Source organism: Anoplopoma fimbria, chromosome 17 (assembly GCF_027596085.1).
Source record: "Anoplopoma fimbria isolate UVic2021 breed Golden Eagle Sablefish chromosome 17, Afim_UVic_2022, whole genome shotgun sequence".
NCBI lineage: Eukaryota > Metazoa > Chordata > Actinopteri > Perciformes > Anoplopomatidae > Anoplopoma > Anoplopoma fimbria.
Genome location: NC_072465.1, coordinates 2,096,244 through 2,118,068, shown reverse-complemented (window position 1 = coordinate 2,118,068; position 21,825 = coordinate 2,096,244). Strand labels below are relative to the sequence as shown.

Genomic DNA, 21,825 nt, shown 5'->3' with positions numbered 1-21,825 from the left:
AACATTTTCTGGTGTTGTGTCTAGTGGGATATTCATTTCTTTTTCCAACCAGGACTGCAACCAAGACTGCATTTCCCCTTTCCCTGTTATCAGCTGTCGCAGTCATGAATTCCCAGCAGAGTTTAAATCAGCGAGAGAATACCTGCTCTCAATGCCAATTGCATTTTCCCACTACACACACAGGAATACACACACAGATATGTGCGCACATCTATGCTCACACACACAAAATCTGAATGAATACACCAACATCTGCACATGTACACACAGACAAAAAAATGCACATGCAGTGGAATGAAATGCAAATGTTTCCCCAGTCATTTGCATGCCATAGACGTTCTATTACTGCATCATATAAAAAAAAAAAGCCCATTGATTTACTCCAAGTAAGAGAGGAGGTGGTTTTCCCTGTGAGCGGTTCAGCATGCTGCGACACAAAGGTCAGATTCAGGAGATTCAGGAGCAGAGGATAGCACTGTGTTTCCTCAATGACAACTGAGTGTGTGTGTGTGTGTGTGTGTGTGTGTGTGTGTGTGTGTGTGTGTGTGTGTGTGTGTGTGTGTGTGTGTGTGTGTGTGTGTGTGTGCAGTGTGAGTACGCTTGTGTGTGTGTGCCGCTAACAGGGGGCTTGCAGGGAGGAGTTTCCCCCCACGGTGTCAGTGACCTATGAATGCTCTCACCCGTCTCTTTCCCTTATCTGTTTCACTCCTTCATGTTGTCCTTCTGTCTTTCTTCTTCTTCTACACCTGTCAGAGCTCATAACTAGCAGCCACCCGGATCTTGACTTCCGTCTGCCCTCCTTTCACAGCACCAGTAATTAGCCTCTCATCACTCCTCGCTACAAAACCCATTTGCCACAACATTATCCAAATAGTGACTGACTATGGGTAATAGAGAGCTTGCCATTACATAAATGACAATAATGGAGGATCTCTTCTCTCTGTAACTTTGATCCTCGTCTAACAGCGATGGTCCCCCAGCCAAAGTATGAGCTTAAATTCGAATTTATCTGTCCAGCCTGAGGTGTGGAATATCTGCTGCATCTCTGTGATAAAAGCATTAGGATTAAGCATCTTGTCAGTGTGCAGCTACTGTCTTGGAGTTTGTTTGATAAACCTGAATTTGAGACGTTTATGTGTATCTATGAATATGTGTTATGCATGTCAACTGGATATGTGCTATATTATCTAAATTATCTTATTATTAAGAGAAATATGTCTTCCTGGATTATCCCTGTGATCAAATGCACGAGGAGTCTGTCAATAGCGACAGAAATGGGACAGTGAGGAGATAGAGGTAGATCTTTGTGAAGTCAATTCAGCACTCATACCTATTTTTGTTTGAATACTTGGGAGGAGAAAATAAGCAAGAGACATTTGAATGGATATCATAAAATAGATAGCAGATTGTGGCTTAGGCAGAGGTGAAGAGCTGGACATTTGGGTGCTTTTTGATACGTTTTAGATTAAAGATTGTGGATGGGCATGGCCTCCCTTTGTCGTGATTGCAGGCTTTTTAATCAGATTTAAAATTTTGTCTTTTAGATATCATTTGAAGCACAATGTCACCATGCACACAGTATGTGTTACCTTAAATTGGGCCTCAGTTCCTCCCCAGGAGACAAGGTTATAATAACAAGAATGCTCCAACCGACTTTTTATCAGGAAATTACATAAAAATACAGCTCTCTCGCATTATTTTCTGTTTCTTTTCTTATCCGTTTCCACAAGCTTATTCTTTCATAGAAATGCATCTATAAAGGAGGTGCACTTCTTGGCTGGTCAATTTTTTCAGAGTCTGTTAATCACATACTAACTGTATACTCTAGGGATTACAATCGCTACTTTTGCCTTTTAAAATCTCTGTGAGTTACTTTCATTTCATTATTTCAGCTTCCACTTCAAATCTGATGTAATTTCTGCTTACATTTCTCTGTAATGTTTTATGAAGGGAAAGGAGGTCGAAGAAAACTGAAACAAAAGAAACCACAAAAAACATTTAATAAATATCTGAGATCTTCCTTTTTTTAAAAACAGAAAACGGTCTTCCAGCCTGGTAAACCGTATTTGAAGCATGGGAGGCTCCAGTTCTCAAACGCAACAGAGAAACAGCATTAATATCATGACTGTGGACACTTATATGGAATCCAAATCCAAATAATGCATTAAATCTATATATTCTAAAGTCTTGCTATAGACTAAGTTAGTCTCCTTTAGGTTACTAACTTTGACATCAACTAATTGATACAGTTTGTAGATCAAATCATTCCAACTGTCAGATGGGTATGATATTATACAATTCCAAGGTATAGAGTGGCTTATAACTTAAATATTTCTTGACACTGTTGAAACTATTGATTTGACTTTGAGGTCCCTCTAAAGTTTGTCACTTTTTTGTCATGAATATTGAAATGCAAAGACAGACTTTCACAGTGTTTGTGACTGATGCACCTGCAATTCAGCAATTCAGATGATGCTTTGTCATCTTTGTAAATCTATTGGTCACCTTACGATACCTAAAAAATTCCTTCTGTCACCTTGAGCCTAAAGGGTGATGCATGCTGATAATTGGTTTTCGACTTACCACGAGTCAGTGCAGCTGCCTTTGTAGGTGTGTTTACCATAAGTGCTCACTACCTGGGTTGATGGTGTATCTGGTGTGTACACTCCAAAATTATATAATGTGGCAAGGGGAAAAGAAGCAAATAATGACAAATGCAACAAAACTTAAAGGTGCAGAATATGAAATTCAGAGCTTATCTTTTGCCTTCACACGGCTCTTAACATGGCGACAGCTGAGCCGGTGGCTCACAGCTAACAGTGTTAACAGTACAAACAGTGCAAACATCGGTAACGGTGCTGATGGAGAAACAGTCTTTACCTGACGGGAATCCAGAGGGTTGGTGCTACTCTTCCGCGACAGCCCTGTTGGTCGGGTGAGTATTATTAGCTGTAAAATCTGTATGAGCGCAGTGCAGAGGGTTGGCCATGAGCTTGCCAATGGTGCACACTCACATGCACTAATATGCACTAAAAGGCACACTGTCAGGCCGGTTGTGTAAACAAAGCACAGAGAAGCTAGGGTGACAACAGATAAAGAGAGAGAGTGACTTCATTCTCTGATCAGGTAGACACTACTAAACTATATATTTACATAGACAATAGCTATTAATGCTCTGAATATTGTATAGAGAACCTTTCATCAACAAATAACAATGCACCGTTAAATTGACCAAAAAGCAAATAATGGTAAAATGTGCACCACAAATTATCATTTAAATGAATAAATGAATTGGGATTTTTTTCTGCAGTATGTTACCAGTGTAGTCCAACAGGTTTGACTGTGTGTGAATACTATCTGACCCCTTGTTTAGACTGTTCTGGGCCAAGCTCAATGCAATCACATCACGCCTTGCCTGCAACATTTTGGATGAAAGGATCCACCGCACAGAAAAATCAAAGAGCACTGCTCCTTAAATGTAATATCCTCTCATTCCGTGCGAGGGGAGAGGATGTTACTGCAGTAGGCGCCATCGTCATGCTTGACTGCCGTCTTGGAAGAAGGGACTATTTTGGCAGGGTAATTCGGTCACGCCACTGAGTGAATAGGGGGTCTTGAGAGAAGAGGGCAGAGATAAGATAATGGAGAACATTCCATTAAAGATAGCGATGGTATCACGCCGAGGCTCAGGGAAGACTATTGCACCGAAAACCCACCGCAGCACCCATTGAGTTGAAGGTGCATCTGTTACCATGGTACCCAGCTCAGGCAGCCCCTTTCATGTCTGTCAAGACCGGGGAGGGAGAGAGTCTATATTTTAGTCTCGCCTGCAGTTGGAGCTGAAACAGACGTGTGTGTGCCCTTGTGTGTGTATGTGTGTTTGCTGCATGTATGTGTTCCCAGCTCACATCCCGACGGTCCGGGGTTTAAGATGCTGTACGCTGACAGAGGCTCGTCACACAACATGAATCATTTAGTCACCACAGCAGAGTTGGAAATGTCACGTCTCATCAATGTTCCTCACGCCTCGGTACCCCTGAACCATTTACATCCCTGGCAATGGAGTTAAAAAGAGGACTTGATTAAAGAGAGGAGCAGAGATTTTAGATGCAAACAGACATTTATTGCATTGGGAAGCAGTGGTGTACATTTTTCCCCACAGAATCATTTGCAATACTGTACTTTCTGATATCGCCGTCTGTTGCGCAGTGTCTCAACTCTCCTTTAAACAAATCCCGAGTGTGGATTTCCAATTCTTGATGGGATTACTTGCTCATCTTTCTTCCCATTTTCTGTCTCCTCCCATATCTGATATTTCCAAAGAATGGGATGCTACTTTCTCACAGTGGAAAATGCTGACTTGACCTTTCTTGGCAGCCAAATAGGCAATCCATTAACAACAGGGGAAACTGTACAATGAACATGTCCAAAAGTCAGCCAAGCTAGCGTGAGTGTCTTCACCTTTCTCATACAAAACTATATTTTTGTGTTTTTGCTACAGATTTAAAACAGTTAGTTTAGAAAACAAAAAGCAACATCAAGTACATAATGCTTTAAACCACAATCAACACTAAACAGTAAATAGTACTTTATCATAATCTTTATTACAAGATATTAGGCCACTGTACAAGTCAGTGTGAATTGTACAGTACAACGCAGAATTAAGACTGTTTCTCGAGGTTTGTCATTCAAAGCTGTATACGAGGTGCTTCAAGAATACACAAGAGTTTCAGAGCTTCTGCCGTGCATGCATGATTTCATATTTGCCATGCATGAGTTGGTATCTCAGTGTTTTAAGAAAGAGCCCTAAAAAATGGCGACCCATCAAAACAACTGATTTGTATGAGTAATTGTATAAAGCACAAAAAAAAGAAGTTGTCTGGTACAGTATTATTACTCATGAGGTTTGGCACACACAATAATGCACAATGCAATATAAATAGTTTATCAATAGGGTGTGTACAGTCAAGTTACAGTATCAACCAATCCAGGTGAAAGCCTGGGAAGCTTACAAACAGGTGGGAGGTACACTGTATATAAATGACTCGTTAGCTGCAAAGTATGGTAACAAAAAACACTCAGGCAACATCGAGAATTGTTAAGTGAAAAAAGAATGTCACACATTCACTCCAAGTTTTCTCAACATACAAAAGAACACTCCCTCTGGCCTTCACTGCAAAAGACATATTCCAAAGGATCAATAAATAAAGTCTTCAACACAGAGAACAAACCAGCTTCCCACTTTGTGCAAGAAAATATGGGCTACCCTTTCCATATTTACAAACTCTGTTATTCAGTTGCCCTCGACCAAAATGAAGAGCAGAAATGATGGTACCATAGGTTTGATTGATAAGATATAGGAGAAGTGTGTGCTTTAGTTTTTATATTAGATTCATTTCTGTATCCTGTCCCTGATTTCTGCATTTCAACAGCGTCCCCTCCTTCCTCCACCTCCTCCCCCCCCCTCTTGTTGTCTTCTCCCGCTTTTGGATTTATGGCGAAAACCTGCAATCAAGGGTGTGTTTGTTCGTGTGTGTTTGTGTATGTGTGTGTGTGCGTGTCGGGGGGGTCCACCTGGGGGTCTCCTTCGCTGCCATCTCCCGCCCCTGCCAGTGCGTGTCACCCGGATGGCCATGACTGACTGGGAGAGGAGGGCGTGGAAGTGCTGCTTGCTGCCACATGAGAGAAAGTGCTTATATACAGTGTCTTTGGATTAAAACTGGTCAAGATCGCCATACAAAATTTCAAGAGTGTCTTTAGGGGGGGGTGTTGAGCCGAGCGCTCTAAGCCTCTGCTGGGGTCTTCTCCGTTCCATTTTTCAGTGCTTCGTTGTCGCCATTCTCATCCTCAATCACAACTGTGGGTGAGAACGGTAGAGAGTTAATCAGGGAGGCTCATCTTGGTGTGGCGTCTCACAAATTCACCAACGGCTGACAGGAGGGCATTAAAGCACAGAACCATGAGCACTGCACGGCATGAGCAGAGGTGGTGTGTGCATGCATGAGTGAGTAAGAGCATGCAAAAAGATAACCATTAGTGCCATTGTGTGCGTCTTTGTATGCGATGCACATTTTTGGAATGTGCATGTCTAAACATCTGCGGGTCTTCTTGCTCTGCGGGTTCTCAGCAACTACACATGCAGTTCTTACATGTCTGCCTGTTCTCCATGTCGGTCCGTGTAGTGTCTGTGCACTACTGCCTGTGCATGCATGTACCAACACAAGTGAGCCTCAGTTTCTCATGGATTTCATCAGGAATGCAAGACACACAAAACACAAACACCCTAAACGTATCATGCAAACACAATTATCCACATTATAATCATTCCAACCAATCATTTGGGAGGGGACCTTCAGCACAACTCTGTTGAGCAGCATTCAGAAGGCATTTAACACTGCGCATCCAAGTTGTGTTGCATTGTGAATAGAATATATACCATGCAAACAACAGGCCACGTCTCTCATATGAGGCAAAGGTGTTGCCTTTCTGGCTCCACAGGGAACCATCCTGGCATCCAACACATCACCACACAAACGAAAACGCCTTAATGACATAATTACCTCGTTTGCTTCTGCCTATTTGTCCGAGTTTCGGCGGACGTTTGTTCTGTGATCCATTGAAGAAGTTGTTGGTGTCTTGCAGACGACAGGTGAAGGACAGGTGTCCCTCATCGCCCTCATTTCCATAATGACTCATTTTCTCCTCGTTGAAAGGCAGCACTTCTGACATCTCCAAACGCGTCTCTATCACCAAGACGCACGGATTGAAATGTAAAGCTCGTCGCCAAGCTTCAACCTGGTCTGTGACAAACAAAAGGCAAGGAAAAAAAACACACAATGCTATCTGCTGACACTGTTTACCCCCGAAAACACGTGTGGGTCTGGGTACCAACGCAGACAGAGCCTCTGAGGAAGAAATGCAAATTGAGAAGCGATGCAAAACACGGATCCCGGGGAGACCTGGAGAGAGAGACGTTCGGGGGGTTTTCTGCTGCAGCCCAGAGAAGCTTCCAGTCCGAGTCGTGCTTGTACCAATGCTCCACTCTCAGGGATCTGGATGCAATTAACACAAATGGCGACTTAATATCCAGAGATGGGAACCAGTTCAGGTCTTTGCAAGACGACGTCGACGAGTTAGAGGTGTCAAAGCTTCCAATCTGTTTTCATTGTCAAAGGCAATGTCCACCAGACCTCACCAGAGGATGGCAGTGTTTTATAGGCTGAGACTAATATTCACCACAATTTCTACAGAGCTATAGGTTCATGTCAAGATGAAATTGTTGGATATTACATTACATTACATTACAGTCATTTAGCAGACGCTTTTCTCCAAAGCGACTTACAGTCAGTAGTATATTACATATCATTCACCCATTCACACACTGATGACAGGCTACCATCAAGGTGCCACCATCAGACTCTAACTAACATTCATCATCCAGTCCACACCGATGGCAAGCCTTCAGGAGCAACTTGGGGTTAAGTGTCTTGCCCAAGGACACATCGACTGCCGAAGCCGGGTATCGAACCACCGACCTTCTGATTGGAGAACTACCTTGCTCTCCACTACATAACATGAAACGTGACTATTTCATACCAGCTCCAGCTGACATCCAGTATTCTTTCTATGAGTCCGTTTCACTTTCAGTATCGTGGTCTTTCTGCGGTTGATATAACATAAATGACACAGTCCTCTCACTTGTGTCTTTTCATGCTCTCTTGCGGATATAGGTTGAAGATGTACACCTGGGAATGATGGAACTTCTTTGTTTTGGATTTGATGATGTTCCAGGTTTTACTCACTAAATTATCCAGATAACTTGTAAAACATCTTATTAAGATATTCCTTAAATAGCAACAACAGATGATAGTTATGAATAAATCCCATTACTCCTAAAAAATTAACTTCCACAGTACATTTTTTTTTAATTAATAAGATGATGATCCGTTATAGACAAATCGATAATGTCTATAAACCTAATAGGATCCAGTTTGAGAACGTTTTCTTCTGTTTTGTTATCACACTAGGTGTTAAGTTACAAGACTGAAAAATGGGCTGCTCTGTTAAATGAAGCCCACTGGGACTGTCTTTAGGTTTAAACGGATCCTCATTGGGTTCACCACCCACTGTTGTCTGTAGTGTTTACGGGAATCTGTCTTCCAGGGAGAGAAGCACAAAGGGAACTACTGAAACACATTTACAGTAAAGGACACAGAGCAATGGACGGGTGTGAAGTCTTGGCACAGACTATCGTTTCTCAAAGGGAACTTAACTAAATATCATCACACAGACAGTGAACTATACGGTGATATCTGAGCCTGCAGCATGGCTTACTTTGACATACCGTCAACTATTCATAGAGGAGGTGCAGTCATGACACACCTACTGCCGAGACATACAAAAGCCATGATTTTATCAGAGGCTCATCTTTCACATCTTTCACTTCTAAATAATAACTCTTTCAGTTTCACAAATAATATCACATCTGACCATATCGTCATCAAAATTCTGATTTCTGTATTGGTTGTTTTAAATCATTAGTAAGCTTTAACAAACCTGCCCATATTGAAGAACAAGGAAATATTCACTTTTTAAATATCTTTACCTTTACAACCAGTGATTATAGCACAGACAAGAACACAAATAGGCTAGAAAAACTAATGTGTGACATAACAATGAGAATCCTGTTTTCATGAATGACGTCATTGCTCAAAGTAAGTGACAAGTGAAAAAAGGTTTTCAAGGCCTTTAAGGTGCACTGATGCAGAAAAAAACATGTCAGGGCAAACTTTGAATTTACTCTAGCCATTCACCACTTAACTGACACAACATTACATGTTCTTTAAATTTGAACATTTATTGCCATACAATTTTTTTTTTTACAAGTTATGAATTTGACATCACTGGATTACATATACAGAGGGCTTATTAAGTTCAGATCCTTCTATTACTGTAGCAGGCAGACACCAGCTACAACGGGATCATTTGAGAACATCACTATTAGGCCTATATTGGTATTAATAAAATTATAAGAATAATCAGAGCAGTGGTTTAAAGAAAGCTCTTCATGTTTTCCACAGAACCATTTTTTATCAATGCCAGCACAAACATTTTCAGGGGAATGTCCCTTTTCAGGCATAAATGGCTATTTTCATAATCTTTGTAATATTAATATCTTCATCAATATCTATTGCAACGTAGATATGACCCGTAGATGGTTTGGTCTATCCACCGACGGAATTTGGACACGGACGTGTAGACTCCCGGAAACTTAGGATCACCGCAGCCGTTGCCCCAGGAAACCACTCCATAGACACCCCCCCTACACACCAGCGGCCCGCCAGAGTCTCCCTGTAAGAGCGAGACAACATCCTCCATCGATTATCATGTCACACTGATCTCATGAAGAGACAAATGATCTGAGTCTCTCATAAGTTACTGTAAATCCATTTTAATGTCCTCCATGGTGCTACACTAAATTATACAAAGAGTCGGTTTCAAGAAGCATTTACTACTTGTGTGTCTCAGAAGTCCAAGCCAAGTAAGGTCACTTCTTTATTGTGAATCAAGAAAGACATTTTAGAGTATGATCAATTTGAACTTAAATCTCAAGACGTGAAGCCTATTATACTTTATAAAACTTTATATTTCAAATGTAAAATGTCTGAAAATGACATGTGCTTTCATCAAATGAATTTTTATCAAAAGTAAAAATTCCAAAAACAACATCATCATACATCTCATTTTATATGAATGTGAAATGCTATCTCAACATTGCCTTATATGTGGATTTGTCACATGTGTTGTCACATTTAGCCATTGATATTTTTGCATGTGACATATAAAATATCTTGCTATCACATGTGAAAGATGTTCCAAAAAATTTGATAAATTTGTATGTGCCACAGGGATATTTTCAGAATATGAAAAAAAAGAGTGTGTGACACAAACTGTCTTCGCAAAGGATAGTTGGATTCATCAAATCATCATCTCTTGCTGCCACTTGGAAATGCCAACACACAAAGTTGACTACTGCAGGGTTAAATATAGCAGATTTTAATTAGTCATTCTTTTCCCAGGGCAAAATATAGCCCGCTGGTATATCACACATTCAATTCCATGTAATATTCTTCTCACATCAAAGGTTGGGGCTGAAATTCTTTCATGATACCAATAACCAAATCAGAGCATGCTGTTGTCTGTGGCGACGAATTAACGTTCTTCAAAATCACAGCAAGGTTTTCCGTCCTGGTGCTATTTCAGGGTTGTTTTTCCAACTCTTCTGTAACTATCATAACTCATACAATTCCTGAGGGTGGGCTACTATGTCTGCTTAATAAAAGCTTGTAGGTGAACAAACACTGACATGATGAGCTGAATGTCCTCATACCGTCGTGGGGACGAGCTTCCCAAAACTGTGTTATTGTGTCGCTGCGATGTAAGCTGATGAAAAGATGATGACTCTGCGCTATTTAATATACACTGGGAACTAAGGCCGGTACCTTGGATAATTTATATTTCAAAATGGATTTAAAGGCTTTTCAAAGATCCAACTATCAGGATTGCTTCAATGGGGCAGATTGGGCAGCCATTGATGTGCAACACCCATTTACCTGATAGCTGATAAACTGTTTAAAATCATTACCAGTGAACAAAGGTATGATATAAATGTATCCCCTGTACCTTACATGCATCTTTTCCGCCGGTCCTGTAGCCTGCACAGATCATGTTTGCCGTGATGTTTCCATTAAAGGACTCGCTGCTGTTACACCTTGCAGTTGAAACAATGGGCACTGTGACCGTCCTGAGGGTGAAGGGGGCCTGGCCTCCACCCAGATTGTTGTAGCCCCACCCGGACACCCGACACACCAAACCTTCGACCACCCCTGTCCCCTGCCTGGGGAGAGGCGCCAGCGACACAAACTTGTTCAGCACCATGGGAGCCCGCAACTGGACCGAAAATCAGAAGAGAATTTTAGAGCTGGCATGTGAATAAGGAAAAAAGTGTAGCATAACATATCTTCTCAGACATTATCTAAATATACAATATAACATGCTCTTGATTTGTTAAGTTTGATAACAATTGCTCTGTGGCTAAAAGTCTGCACGGTGTCTGCAGTACCTTAATGAGCATGATGTCAGCATTGTTGGTGCTCCTGTTGTAGAGGGGGTGGGTGAGCAGCCTGTGGGGTTTAGCGTATTGCTCAGTACCCTCAAAGCTATTTACGATGTAGTCGCCCGCCACTATCATCATGTTCTCTGCCCTAAAAGACAGGGCATTTCCATTTTACATCCCATGTATCAACTAATACAGCACCAAGAAGACGCAATCTTGAAATTTGATTATTACTGACCATCATAATTGTGATTTATTAGTCATTTTATATTTGAGGAAACATTTTTAGTATCTTAGTTGAATTGAATGCAGAAAAGTGAATGGGGTAACATGAGAAATCTTGACCAGGATTCAAAGTCACAAAGACACATGAAGCCAGAAGTGTTTGTCTGCCAGCATACAATGGCTTACTGTGTGCAGGCAGGGCAGGGCAAAAAACGGCCATTTTCCTGGATCCAGACAATATCCCGCCTAACACACACATACACACTGATGATGTGCCAAGGTCAGTTGACTCGACCGCGTCTGAGTGTTATTTCTGAGTGTTATTTGACTTTCCGGCATACAGGTTTACTATGCGTCATGACCAAGCAGCATCGTTTTGACGTTACCTTCCCTGTAGCAGAATGGATGCTTGCTTTTAGGCATCTGTTGAGACCATCTGCTCACAATATAAAATCATGCCAAGTTAGCTCCTACACAGTGACTTCCACAGAGTCCACTGAGAGAAGGCAAGAAGAACGTCTCGGCCTTTGCAAGTGTTTCAGATACAGTTTCATCTTTACCTTGAGTAAAGTTCAAGCAAAAATGTCAGGTCGCATTTTAGATTAATAAGGGAATTTGAAAACCATCTATTCAGGAGGTTAATAAATGAAAGGTTGTATAAGACTAATAGTTTACAGCCATGCTAGTGGAGAGTGTAATTAGGCACAGCAGTGCAATGAGCTAAAAGCTAATGTCAGTATGACAATGCTAACTTGCTTTTTGCAGGTATTGTGTTTACCATGATTATCATTGTAAGATGCTAGTATGCTTCATCAGAAGCGCTTGTTGGATGGTCAAATACCTTTGGAAGGGTTTGTCTTTAGAGGGGGTCGATCCACACGTGGTAAAAACTAGTTACATTTGCTGATTAGCATTAATGGGCATGTCATTAGTTCTGTCTTTTTTTATCTGATGATAGCACTACATGAAAAACAAAGGGATCACCCAAGTCATTTGGATTCACAATCTTTGGAAAAAAAAGTGTTGTATATCATTCTTACCCGATGTTACAGTGCGCTGCTGTTAGCACCCAGTACCTGTGAACCAGTGATCCACCGCAGAAGTGTTGGCCCCTGGTGCTCTGCAGTGACACAATGTATTTGATGGAGTTTGGTGCGGCGGTGTGACCACCTACTATACGGCCCTGCATGAACACATGACCTGTATGGAAACAAAAACATTTACAGGACAACTTGTATGGATTTGGAGTTGTTTAATTTTGATGTAGATTCTTGAAGACGTTTTCGCCTCTCATCCTCAAAGCCTCCCCAGTTCTGGTGGAGCCTGACAATTGTTGAAGTTGTTCCAAGTCAGTGCTCACAAAGCTGATGGAGATTGGACATTAGAACCTCTTCCTTAAAACATACTGTAACTTACTTATGTAGAAACATGGCACAAGTTTGTCATGTTCAAAAACTGAAATGGTTCCTTCATGTCTCTGCTAAATACCCAGAACATCCTGCACGTATAGTAAAAACTTACCAGGTATGGATTTCAGTCATGCTTAAAAAGTTAATCTTATGAAACATGGAGAGTCATGAGGGAACAAAATAGAAGCATAAAGAGAGAAGCCCTCCTAATCCCCCCTTCAAGCCCATTGACCCGGCCTCACAATTAGTGGTTTTCTGTCACCGGGGAGGCCACTGTGTAATGATGGTAATCCAATATAACCTGACCTTCTAGTGTCACCACCTCACTCTGGGCTCTGAAACCTTAGACTGGGGGGTCTCCCGTCCTGCCTTATGCAACAGCTCAACTACTGTACATTGGAGCAGAAAAGACTATGTCCTTGAAATATAAACTTCTACACGGTTACTGCAACCATGGGCTGCAATATATACAAACTTTTGATGAACACTGTTGAGAAGAAATCACAAATGGTTGACCCTGTAAAGTTGAGGAAGCAATGTAAATGGATAGTTCAAAATGATATACTTATTTGCTTTTTGCCACAATTGTTTGTTGTATCTGTACAAACACTGAAGTATAAAAACAACAATTTACCATTTCACAGAGGGTTATGTACCAGAGCTGTTGCTAGAGTATAGTGCAGGAAACCCTGCAAATAACCCTCTTTAAAATGCAGAATGGTCATTTAGTTGTGTTGGTAAACAGACTTTGTTACCTTTGGACGAGCCAGGTGAGGCTAGCTGTTTCCCCCTGTTTCCTGTCTTTAAGCTAAGCTAAGCTTACTGGCTGATGGCTTTAGCTTCATATTTACTCTACAGACATTAGAGAGGTATCAATCTTCTCATCCAACTCTCAGCATGAAAGTGAATATGCATATTTCATATTTCCTATATATCCTTTTAAAATGGGTTAAACCCTTTAACTGGCCACCTTTTTGACATTAATGTAATGAAAAGTGCATTAAACTGCAACAAAATACAACATTTAAAACAAATCCTCAAACATTTTGTTCGGAAAATTAAAATAAACATGTACTCACTGTGGACTGTCATGAGGTCCAGTAGCACACAACATAAACACATGAGCAGGTTCATCATAGCTAGGATTTAGGCGGTTATGCTACACCATAACAGCAGCTGAACCAATGAGGCCAGCCAACCAGTGTCCTCTGCTCCTGTCTGCCTGCCCAACACTGGGCATCCACTCCTTCCTGGAGACAGCAGGAGTCAGTCACATCAACCTTTATCCTTGAGTTTCCACTGAAAAAAAGAGTTTTTAATTTCATTCTTCACCATGACATGCAGCACCAGGGTCCAACACTGTAGCATTGATTGAAAAGGAAAGAGAGCAACAAAGTTCACCTTCAAAAACTGCCCAGCACCACTCCCACCCCTCTTACTCCTACTGCCATCCCAACTCTTTCTCCTGACCCTCCCGACTTGTCGAAAGGCCTTGTGTTGTTGCCATGGTAACGCAGGGTACTGTACCCGAGCAGGTTCATCCATACTGTATCAGCATGCTCTGTTTGTGTCATCATCCAGGCTTATCCGTGCTGAAATGTTTCAATAGCCCACTGTGTGTGTGTGTGTGTGTGTGTGTGTGTGTGTGTGTGTGTGTGTGTGTGTGTGTGTGTGTGTGTGTGTGTGTGTGTGTGTGTGTGTGTGTGTGTGTGTGTGTGTGTGTGTGTGTGTGTGTGTGTGTGTGTGTGTGTGTGTGTGTATGTACATGTGCAAGTGTGCATGGCTTTGTTTTGTAGCTTTGGGGAGATCCACGTCTGAGTCAAGACAACACAGATGTATTCTACGGAGACTAGACTAACAAGTGTTCGCCTGTATGAGTATGAATCATCATGTCTGCAATGATAATAACTCATTATCATCCACCTGATCATCATCACTATTATCATCATCATCAGCAGCGGCAGCCTTCTGGCAAGTCAGCATCATCCACAGCATGGGAGGAGAATCTCGCCTGACCTCCTCTTGTCCCACATTTAGAGCGAGCTGAATAATTGATGCTCCACCCAGTAGAATGGGAGAGATGGCTTTGTGTGGCCTCCCACTGTCAGGTGTTTCCTGGACAAACAGTCGCCGACTTCACAGGCAATCACCTTCAAACATCAGGTTATTTATTTTTAATTTTTTTCATTAATGCAGAGAAAGCAAACATGACTCATGCAATAATTTTAGAAATATTATATTTCACCTGAATTTTGTCTATACAATATGAGTACATTCCTAAAGGGTTTAATCAACATATTTTCTCACTTACCCCCGTGGCATCTAGCCACCAAGATAGATTTGGTAACACAATGGAGGTGAATGGAATTTATTTTTATAGCAATAAACACGACTTACTTTATGCCAGCTGCCCCTATGAAAAGCAGGGTCTCTGGATGATCCAAAGCAAAAGGAAAATATTTCTAGCAGACGCACCTGATTTGACCTGCTTTTTGTGGTTTCATTTACTTATATCTCTGTTTTATTCTTGCTTTTGTATTGTGTCTCTGCTTCATGTCTTGTTTTATATTGTATTGTTAGGCACTTTGTGATGTCTTATCTAGGAAGGGGCTACTCTTTATTACTAACTTTATACTGTGAATTTTTTTAAGAAATAGTGTGACATTTTAGGAAAAACACATATCAGCTTTCTTGACCAGAGTTAATTAAGAAAATGTATATAAATCTCATGATATTTCCAGGAAATCACTTCGTCTCCTTTCCTAGAAATTGATGCAGCACAAAACTTTAAGTTTTTGTATAAATTAAACAAAAAGATAAAATGTCTAAATAAGTCATCTTTAGCTTTGTGCGATTCAGTAGATTTTTAAAAAATCTTAAAACAGAACCAGTTAGCTTTGGCTTGACTCTTTATGCTAAGCTTAACTAACATTTCCTAAGCTATCCATTATACTTAACGGACAAATGTGAGTGTAGTAGCAATCTTCTCATCTAACTATCGGCAAAAAAATGTCTATTAGTGTATTTCCAAAAATGTCTATTTTGTTAAATGTAGTTTTTGAATGCTGTAAGGGTTGGATCATATGCCAATACATCTCAACATCTCAACCATCAGATAACTGCCATTCATAAAGAGGTATCTATATCCTTAATTATAGCTTGGATTCAGCCAAATATTATAAAACCTAAATCAATTGCTTCACAATATAGTTTTTTTGTTATAGTACCATGTCAGGCATTTAATGTGCTGGATCAGCCACACACCATTAACGTTGGTTGAGCTCAAACTTTCACAAATTCGAGATTTTGCCATGTCCGGCTGTTATTTTAACATGCAACTACAATTTAGTACGGCTTTTTAAATGAAACCGCAGCACAATGTCTAGATGCAGCAAACACGTGTTTGTGTACTGACTACATTTTAGCAACACATGTTCCTCTCAAACTCACTATTCATACGTCTATACTGCACATGCAGTTCTGTACAAGACATCTTCCTCACTATTTCTGTCAGACACACACACACACAAAGGTATCCTGTTTGTCCTCCCAGCTTTGCATCTGAGGGAGAGCGGGGCACGCTATCACCTTCCACCTTAACAGCTGCAATGACACCTTGGGGATAGTAGACTGTATGGAGGCTATGAGTTACAGACCAAATGCCCCTGTGGGTGGGAACTAAGAATGAAAAATAGAAATAAAACTGGTGGGAAACTAATTGAGAGTGTCACCTGGGAAGAAAAAAGTTTGAGATCAGAGGAAGGTGACTGCAGACAAGAGTAACAAGACAGTGTATCCCTGCTAGATTGGTTCTGATTGTTTTATGTTGACTCTTAGTCGACTTGAGGGGAAAATAGAGGCACAAAACTTATGTTCAGTCACTGTAACTCGGTCCAATTACAGTAAACAGGGTTCATTAGGAAGCCTTGTTCCTTCCGAGTAAATTCGGTCATGTACTGCTACGTCTCAGGGGTGAGAGTATAGTAGGGAGGCAAATATATCAAACCCAGACATCATTTGTCATGCTCTCTGTAATATCATTGGATACACCCATAACATGTCTGGCGATTGTATTGTGACATTTCTGTGGCCGGTTGGGTTTCATCTCCTTCAAGCTTAACTTTATCTCCACTACTGAACAATGGGCTGAATCGATGAGAACAAAGCCCTTAGAAATAGAGATGTAATGGAAGAGAAGGGGGAAAAAAATCATTTACTAGGTCACACTCTTGGCTTTCTGTATGTGCTTAGATATATGGCAGACAATGGCGAGGAACAATGATAGTGAGGTGCATGGTTACGGTATAAAGGAGGCCGGAGAGTTCTCATGCTTGACTGTATGCCACGTTGAGAGAGGAGCGTGAGAGATTGTGCATGCCGCTGTTTGGATGCCTCGACTGTTTTCTTACTTGAGTCTTGATAAGGTGAGACGGCTCGAATGCATCGAATTCAATTTAGTTTGATTGTCTATTGTATTCATTAGCTGTACCAGTTTAATGAGTTCAAATAAATGAGTTGAAACTTGAAACTAGTTTTAAAAAAAGGCTGCTTATTTGAGTGACTGTGAAGAAGCAATGCATTGAATAGAAAGTGTCCCCCTGCTTACTTATTTTCTGACTATGTACTGTAATAATAAAATATAAACCACTGAACACAGATGATGTAGAAGTTAAAATGTGTTTTCAAGAATAATCTCTTGACAATTGGTGTTCGGTAAGACTTGAACCGACAGCACTGATTTTTCTTGCCTTTGGTTATTGTGGTTGACAATTAAGGATCAACAAACAAAGTAATGATATTGCTCTTTTAATAAAATGGCATACACAGTGCAGTAGGACGTAGATTGCAATGAACTTTTCATCAACTCTCATCTCTATTCTTTCTGTTCATTTATTTCTGGTAGCTACTAAAATGAACCTGGCTTCACCCTGTAACCTCTCACTCCTCCTCCTGCTTGTTGTAAACCTAACAGGTGAGGCATATGAGAATATATTTACACTACCTACTGACTTATTAACATTAAAACCGTCAGTCACACAGGGCTGACTACATGTAACTCCATCTAAGTAAAAACTAAAAAGCTACAAACTTATCTCATGTTATAGAATAACACACTTTGTGTCGCATCCTCTCCTCGGCTCTTAGGTGTGTACGGGACGAGAATCATCGGGGGTGAAGAGGTAACACCCCTCTCCATCAAGTATCAGGCCTCCATCCTGTTCATGAACAACCACTTCTGTGGAGGAACCCTCATCCACAAACAGTGGGTGGTGTCTGCTGCCCACTGCTGGAGACCGTGAGTTACTGCAGCTTCACACCAGGGACACATTTACTCAAAGAACGTGGAAGCATATGCTGCACCTTGCATTCACATCTCAGAGCTGTGCATAAGAATGATCTGGAACCACTATGTGACTCTGAAATATTTGTTGGATTGTCTGACCGTTGTTGATGAACAAGCACCATAAGGATCTTGTCCTTTTGCCTTATTATTATATTCCTTTATTGATCCCCATGGGGGAAATTCAAGTGTTGCAGCAGCTCAACTACACAGACACAGACAATAAATACACATACTATACAACTACACAGACAATAAATACACATACTATACAACTACACAGACAATAAATACACATACTATACAACTACACAGACAATAAATACACATACTATACAACTACACAGACAATAAATACACATACTATACAACTACACAGACAATAAATACACATACTATACAACTACACAGACAATAAATACACATACTATACAACTACACAGACAATAAATACACATACTATACAACTACACAGACAATAAATACACATACTATACAACTACACAGACAATAAATACACATACTATACAACTACACAGACAATAAATACACATACTATACAACTACACAGACACAGACAATAAATACACATACTATACAACAAAATAAAGATAGCCTTCTACTGTGCTCTCCTAGGAGTCACCTGATCCAAGTGGTCTTGGGTGAGCATGACATCACCAAGGAAGAGGGCCCCGAGCAAAGGTTCAACGTTGACTTGGTGGTCAGGCACTACCAATACCAATACTGGAACCTTGACAATGATATCATGCTGCTGAAGGTAAGGGATGACTGTGGAACGTGACATAGGGATGCGTTTTGATACAGATATGGATTTGATATAGATCCTTGGATTTTGGGAATGAGTTGAAACCGATTTTCGCCATTGATTAGGTTTGTGATTGACATTGATGAGTCAGTGACCTGCAACACAATGCTGATGTAGACTGAACACCACAATGCCATGTAAAGATATGCAGTAAACTGTACAAACTTTTTAATATATAGTTGTACAAATATTTACATTTCTAAATGATGTATATCATGTTTCATATCTGTGCTGCTTCTCAAGGGACCCTTCACACAGCTGTGTCATATTATGGAAAACACAGATGCAATTCATAACATTTAAGATGTTTATGAATGTCTGTTATACATTTGCAGTCTCTGCCAGTCTTATATCAATACATTACTTATGTAAAATAACTGATGCAACAAGGTAAAATACTCTGTTGCCAGTAAAGTATTGCTATTATCAGCTAAATGTACACAGCAATACTATTTTGACAGGCTGAGTAGTACTCAGTGGAGCTCCCTTGACCTATTAGACATATTATTTGTTGGCTCAATATTGACCTTCCTGTGGCTCAATTAAAAGGCTCTTTTAGGGACTTTACTTTCAGTCAGTGAATACTTACTCATTGATGTTAATCGTGCATATTGGGGATTTTTAATGAAAGTGAAATCCCAGTGTTTTTGCCATTGAAACACACTACAAATCATCCTTATTACCTATTGAACTAGAGACCTGATTGGGACGCAGTTAAACTCATACCCTTTATTCAATGATCTTCTTGACATTGATGTATTTATTTATTCTTATCTGTTTCTGTCTGTTATTGTTTTATTAATTGTATTCTGTTTTATACCGAATATATGTTGCAATGTATGTTTGCGTGCAATTTCTATGAGTCATCAGTCAATAGCACAGACAGCAGAGTAGGTCATTTAGAAGAGCAATAACCCTCTTTACTCACATTTACATGCAAATAGTAAATGTACAATGCTACCTTCACCATTAGCTTTCTGCGATGACTCACTGAAGGATATGTTCTCTGTGGGTCAGTTGGACCGTCCGGCTAACATTGATGCCACTGTCGAGCTGGCCTCTTTGCCGGTCCCAGACTCACCGCCCTTGGTCAACTCTGCCCAGTGCACAGTCAGTGGCTGGGGTGTGACCTGGCAGAACAGCCCCAAACTGTCCCCTGTACTGAGGTCTGTGGATGTAAACATCTTTAGCAACTGCCGGTACTATTACTACTTCTACAGGATCACAGACAACATGATCTGTGCCGGATTTATCCATGGTGGGAAAGACTCCTGTCAGGTGAGGCACGAAGTTGTAATCATGTACTGTATTCCTAATTAAGGCAGAGTGTTTGCTGCAGTATTATTCAAAACACTATTTAATAGGACTTCCACCCAACTGAAACGTGTATTACTCTCAAAGTGAGTGACAGCAAAGAACAAGTCATCCGAGTAATACATTTGTCTGGCACTGTTAAAGCTGCATTTATAGATTTGATTTGATTAGATTTTTGCCACTTGGGGACAGTGTTACAAGATGTAAACACATCATTCACATATTATCTTCCTATAAATTTGGTAAATGTGTTCGCAAACATCACATTATTTATTTGGAGTTGTGTTTGACTGACAAATTTAAAGTGTAACTTCACCCTAAGTCCACCTAGTGCATAATTTAAAAAAAAAAATGCTTAAAAGTAGGCAAGGGGGAGAGATGAAATGCATGGCCACCTCTGTATGACCAAAGCCTCCACACAGAGTCGACAAAAGAGTGATATGGGCCACTGAATTTGCTGAATAAAGTGTTTATCAGAAGAATGAATCCCACTGCCTCAGTCACCACTACTGGGGAACTACTTTGCAAAGGAACGTACAATACTATTGCCAATCATTAGTCATTAACACTGATTCCCCGGATTGTGAAATGTGCTGTTGTAATTTCCAGTGCACTGAAAAAAAGGCATAGGCTTGTGCTGTGATTGTGATGCTACACAGCGGTTACGCAAAAAGTAGAAATGATGACGCACAGAAGGTGGTCTGATTACATTAGCGTTAACATTGTTTTATGTTTTGCAACTATCATGAGGTAGATTTGTCCCAGCCTGTCTACTCTATCTCAGCATTTGCCTTGCTAGATCAGGGATGATTTAAAACACTAGATGATGTTTTGAGCCATTTTTTCAACCCATGAAATACTGATTGTTATAAGTTTGGTAAGAAATGTCAATATTTGCCTTGTAGCTCTGTTTTTGTCTTCACCAACGTCAGGTGAATCTGGCTCTTTAGTTGCTAAATGGTCTACTATGTTCACCGTTTTACATTAAAACTTGTCATAAAAAACTTTTTACTGTTTCCTCTTCTGTCCTCAGGGTGACTCAGGAGGGCCTCTTGTTTGTGACGGTAAATTTGTGGGCATTGTATCTTGGGGTATCGGCTGTGCCTATCCTTACTACCCTGGCGTCTACACCAAGGTCAAAAACTACCTCGGATGGATCAACTGGGTCATCCAGAGCAGCTAACAAGACTCTAAATAACAAGCTCACCTAAGACTCTACTGTGATGAAGATTCAAATGGATCCTAATGGACCCAAAGGCCTTAATAGATATTTTTTGTTGACTTTTATTCAGTGCTTTTATTTAAAATATATATATTTTTTAAATAAATCATCTGTAACCAACACCCCATGAGTTTAAACACACAGGTAATATACATAGAGAAACTTATTTTTCAACACTTAGTGAGTAACACTAGAGAGAGAAGACTCAGGGTTATTGTAAAATAAAAGTCTGATACAATGACTACTACTACTACTACTACTTCTATAACTAAATGCACTTTGTATTTTACTTATTTTACTGTGTTTGTAGTGTTTTCCAGAAAACCATGTCACAGATTTGTGGGGATCATGTTGGTCTTTGAAGCCTCCATT

The 21,825-nt window shown here is 40.4% G+C and overlaps 3 protein-coding genes across 3 annotated transcripts; 1 reads left to right on the top strand and 2 right to left on the bottom strand.

Annotated features, from left to right (window-relative positions):
* Positions 1–5,783: 5,783 nt before the first annotated feature.
* Positions 5,784–6,729, bottom strand: camk2n1 (calcium/calmodulin dependent protein kinase II inhibitor 1). The gene is made up of 2 exons (XM_054617739.1): positions 6,561–6,729; positions 5,784–5,857 (listed from the first exon to the last, which is right to left on the bottom strand). Exons 1-2 carry the CDS (start codon positions 6,727–6,729, stop codon positions 5,784–5,786), a joined length of 243 nt encoding a protein of 80 aa, XP_054473714.1.
* Positions 6,730–9,180: 2,451 nt separating this feature from the next.
* On the bottom strand, positions 9,181–13,887 carry LOC129106306 (trypsin-like). The gene is made up of 5 exons (XM_054617692.1): positions 13,830–13,887; positions 12,382–12,541; positions 11,123–11,264; positions 10,684–10,950; positions 9,181–9,351 (listed from the first exon to the last, which is right to left on the bottom strand). The coding sequence occupies exons 1-5, from the start codon at positions 13,885–13,887 to the stop codon at positions 9,181–9,183; spliced, it is 798 nt and encodes a 265-aa protein (XP_054473667.1).
* Positions 13,888–17,661: 3,774 nt separating this feature from the next.
* Positions 17,662–21,414, top strand: LOC129106175 (trypsin-3-like). The gene is made up of 5 exons (XM_054617523.1): positions 17,662–17,722; positions 17,896–18,046; positions 18,728–18,869; positions 19,935–20,195; positions 21,265–21,414. The coding sequence occupies exons 1-5, from the start codon at positions 17,662–17,664 to the stop codon at positions 21,412–21,414; spliced, it is 765 nt and encodes a 254-aa protein (XP_054473498.1).
* The last annotated feature ends 411 nt before the right edge of the window (positions 21,415–21,825 follow it).

Coding starts and splice junctions, on each gene's coding strand:
- LOC129106175 (XM_054617523.1), top strand. CDS start 17,662: ATGAACCTGGCTTCACCCTGTAACCTCTCACTCCTCCTCCTGCTTGTT. Junction 17,723..17,895: donor GCTTGTTGTAAACCTAACAG/GTGAGGCATATG, acceptor CTCGGCTCTTAG/GTGTGTACGGGACGAGAATC. Junction 18,047..18,727: donor GCTGCCCACTGCTGGAGACC/GTGAGTTACTGC, acceptor GTGCTCTCCTAG/GAGTCACCTGATCCAAGTGG.
- camk2n1 (XM_054617739.1), bottom strand. CDS start 6,729: ATGTCAGAAGTGCTGCCTTTCAACGAGGAGAAAATGAGTCATTATGGA. Junction 5,858..6,560: donor AATAGGCAGAAGCAAACGAG/GTAATTATGTCA, acceptor TCTCACCCACAG/TTGTGATTGAGGATGAGAAT.
- LOC129106306 (XM_054617692.1), bottom strand. CDS start 13,887: ATGATGAACCTGCTCATGTGTTTATGTTGTGTGCTACTGGACCTCATG. Junction 12,542..13,829: donor GGACCTCATGACAGTCCACA/GTGAGTACATGT, acceptor GTTTCCATACAG/GTCATGTGTTCATGCAGGGC. Junction 9,352..10,683: donor GCGGAAAAGATGCATGTAAG/GTACAGGGGATA, acceptor TCGCTCTTACAG/GGAGACTCTGGCGGGCCGCT.